The sequence below is a fragment of the Lipotes vexillifer genome, unplaced genomic scaffold (assembly GCF_000442215.2).
Source record: "Lipotes vexillifer unplaced genomic scaffold, Lipotes_vexillifer_v1.1 scaffold1012, whole genome shotgun sequence".
Taxonomy (NCBI): Eukaryota; Metazoa; Chordata; class Mammalia; order Artiodactyla; family Lipotidae; genus Lipotes; species Lipotes vexillifer.
In genome coordinates this window covers 378,512-382,290 of record NW_006775534.1, presented here as the reverse complement: position 1 = coordinate 382,290, position 3,779 = coordinate 378,512, and the positions used below count along the sequence as shown (strand labels likewise).

The 3,779-nt window shown below is 59.8% G+C and overlaps 1 protein-coding gene across 2 annotated transcripts in view; it reads right to left on the bottom strand.

The window, feature by feature from the left end:
• Positions 1 to 3,626: 3,626 nt before the first annotated feature.
• The window catches only part of SLC66A2 (solute carrier family 66 member 2), a 47,281-nt gene continuing 47,128 nt past the window's right edge, over positions 3,627 to 3,779 (bottom strand). For both annotated transcript variants that reach the window (XM_007449958.1, XM_007449959.1), the window contains one exon: positions 3,627 to 3,779. In XM_007449958.1, the coding sequence (XP_007450020.1) occupies positions 3,627 to 3,779 (153 nt within the window).

Genomic DNA, 3,779 nt, shown 5'->3' with positions numbered 1-3,779 from the left:
CCCCCCCCCCCCCCCACCGTCCCTCAGGCTGCGCTCTGGCAGGCTCCGCTGGCTGTGGCCTCGGTTGCCCATCTGGGCTGGGGGCCCGGAACTGGCCAGGTCCCTGCTGGCCTGCTCCCTCATGCACGCCAAGGAAACCCAGACTGGAGACACCCCTGTGGGGCAGCTCTGTGCGTCTCCTGCAAGACGTGGTGTTGCCATCGCTGCCTCCTTGGCCACCTGCTGAAAACGCTCGAAAGCACTGCAGGAGGGAGGACAGGAGACTGAGTTTGCGAATGCAGCTGTCTCAACCCCACAAGTGCTGTGCAGAGAGCGATGGTCAGTTCCCGCCGACTCACAACTCGCTGACGCGGGGGCACTGGGTTTTGATTGCTCTGGCCACCAAACCAGTGGGCAGGCTGAGTGGGCCAGGCACACCCCTCTGCACCTGAGTTTCCCCACCGGTACAACCAGAGTGATCCCGAAGAACCCTCTGGCTCCACAGCCCCAAGATGCAGGATCCTGGTCCCTGCCAGAGCTGTCTGGTTGACCCCCAAAACGTCTGCAAAGCGTTTAGGGGGTGACTTGTGTCTGTGACATTCCAGGAATCAGCCAGCGCTCCCCTTCCCCTCAGGGCTGCTTTCTGCATAGGCTGTGCATCCTCCCTTGGGCCCTCCCCCACCTCCAGCTGACCCACGTGTGCCACTCAGACTGAACAGGGCAGCTCCAGGCTGAGCATGCTCCACTGTCAATGTTGAGGGTTGGAAACTCCCATATTTGCTTCCAAAATAGCCCCAATTCCTGTACCCCTTATCTTTGGGGAAAATGCATCCCCCCCCCCCGCGCCCGCGCACACACACACACACACACACACACACACACTTTCTTCTTGGCCAGCTGGATACCAGGGCTGGGGTGGTGAGGGCAGCTCGAGAGCTGTGGGCAGGGTTCCGGCACCGTTTGCAGCTCTTTATCTGCTCAGAGTTTTCAGAAGCTCAACTGAACGAGATGAACTTTCTCACGCACCCCAAGAGCTGGGGCAACAGCACCATTTTGTTCCCATTTCCAAAATGCTATCCTCGTTGAGAGGAAGAGCTATAAAAACAAATAAGACATTTAGGGTTTGGGGGAAAAAGTGACCTTCATATATTTTTTTCACTAGAAGCCCCACTTCTCGTGGGGCTATTAAAAACGTGTGCCCTTTCCCCGGTGGATGGCTGTGCCCAGAGCTCGGGGTTCAGAGCTCTCTTGGCCGGGGCAGCAGCTGGGCCTGGGAAACAGCACTCTCTCCTCTGTGTCTGAAGGGCAGCTCTAGGGCTCGCTCCCCAGAGGAACACAGGAGCCTGTTCAGTGCCGTTTCCCGGCTCAGTAGTGAAGTCCCCAAAAGGCACCTTCATGTATTTTTTTGATTTTTTAGTATTTGAACTTCTGCGGCATTAATTTTTTAATTAAAATAGTTATTTTCAATTAACACATTATCAGAAGGAAAACAAAATCTACCCCCAGAGCAGGACCCCTGTCCTGCGTGATTCAGTACATGGGCTCCAGGGTCCACACCGAGGCTCCCTGCTGCTTGGGGCGGCCACATCGGATGTCACCACCTTTGATCAGCTCACTCAGACTCTCCGAGGCCAGCGCTACAGGCTGGGGTGACTCACTGAAAAAACTTAAAATATATCACTTCCATGTATTTCGACTTTGTTGATGTTTTTTGGTCTTGCCCTCAGCAGAAATACTCTCCATGAAAAAACAACTGCTCGGTACAAAGAGATCCAACCCTACTTGCTATACAGAATTACCGGTTTTCCTTGAAACTCTTCTTTTGGCCTTTAAAGGAGACACTCCCCAACCTTTTGAGGCATCCTGCTGTTAAGGCAACTGTGTGAACTGGCGGAGACCAGGGCGCCACCACCTCCTCCCGCCTGGCCCTGCTGGCACAGGACGGTCACTGTCCCCGGGGGCCCAAGGGAGCAGCCCTGGTCTCACAGGGGCCAGAACTGTCCCCCAAGGAGGAGACGCTGGCCCAGCCCTTCCCTGGGGTCCCCTGAGGTGAATGAGGACGAGACCGGTCCTTTACTCTGCCCTGGACCCCCCCACTCCGACTCCACTCACAAGGCCACGCTGGATCCACGAGCAGTTTATTGAATTAAAGCCACCCTGACAGAATCAGCAGTGCTCCCACAGGTGGCATGTAGGTCACCCCTGCAACTGCTAATGTTTTAATTTGGAGGCAATGACTGCTACAGACATCTCCTTTCATTTTTAAAAAACAAACGTTTTCAAAGCATCTTACAGGCCAGAGGACTAAGCAGGATCCTCAAACATTCAGGAGTTTTTGAGGAAAACTCAGGAGGAGGAAACGGCTCCACACGCCTTCCACTGGCCACGGCAGATGCTGCAGCTTTGGCACCAGCCCCAGGACCGTGGACACTACAGAGCCACCCCTGTGCCCGGGGGAAGGGGAAGTGCCTGCGGCAGCCGTGTGAAAGCATCTAAACACTTGCCCTGCGGGGCCCGGAGTCGGAGCAGGGCCGCTGGGCACGGCTGAGATGCTCGTGTAAACCGAAGGGGGACCAACGTCAGACCAGCACCCCACCGCCACCAGGCACAGCGGATGCGGAGGACTGCACAGGAGGAGGGTGGCGGCAGGGATGCCCTGCACAGCATGGGGGACACCTGCCTCGCTGTCCCCTGCCCTGACCTGCAGGCATCTCCAGGCCTGGAAGACAGACACCTAAGGCCATCTCTGCAAGCACACAATTCCCAGAGGAAAGGGATGCCTGTGCGGTAGCCCTCCATGGGGACGGCCAGTGGGTCCGCCCGGCCTCAGGCCCGGGCCCTCGGCCTTCCCAGGCAGCCCCGGGGGCTGCTGCACCCGCCATGCCCCAGCACCCACAGAGAACCCAGGCCCCGCTCCCAACACCCCGGGGCTCCCACTGGCCAGAGCCCGGCTGGAGACAGTGGGTCCACAGCAGCCTGCCCAGGAGAGGCCGGCAGAGCAGCGAGGCCACGGGGGCCCTGGAAAGGTGCCTACCTAGGGTTCCACGACCAGAGCCCTGTGATGCTTCTGTACCTCACCCCCACGTGTCCCGGGCCCGACCCTGCCGTGAGTCACCCCCAGCCAGTCTGAGGCTGCGGGCTCCGTGGGCTGGGACCTGGGCTCTCCTGGTGCCGTTTCTCACCCCTGCCCCCCGTCTCTCCCATCTTGGGGCTCCCCAGCCCAGCTGCAGGCCCCCTCGGCCCCATCAGCCACGTCGAGGCCACGAGGGCTGAGATGTGGAGGTTTCCTGAGGTCCTCGGTCCTGCAGGGCCCAGGGTGGCCCCCTCCTGGTATGTGAACATGACCCAGGCTCCAGCCAGCAGTATTTTGAGCCAAAGTGGGAGTGGAGACCTGCTTTTCCGTCACCTTGAGAACAGCAGGCGCCCAGCCTGGGGGGAAAACCTGCTCACACGAGTCCTGGATAACAGAGCACAATGTCGGCACCCAGGCCCCCATCACCTGCCGAGAGCCACAGAAGCTGAGCAAGACCCCAATGGCTGGGACCCTGTCTCGGGGCCGCAGCACCCACCTGCCCCACTCGGGGAGGACAGGTGGCCGGGCCGGAGCCCACGGCCCGTGGTCCCGCATCTTCATCCTCCCGGCTGCCTCAGAGGGCCTTGGCGCTGGCGGGGTGCGCCATGTGGGGGGCCGGCTTTAGGGGGTGGCGGGTGAACACGTAGGCCTGCCCCAGGATGGCCAGGTCCACCAGCACCTGCAGCAGCCCGCACACTGAGAACTGCAGGGGCGCGCCATTCAGCAG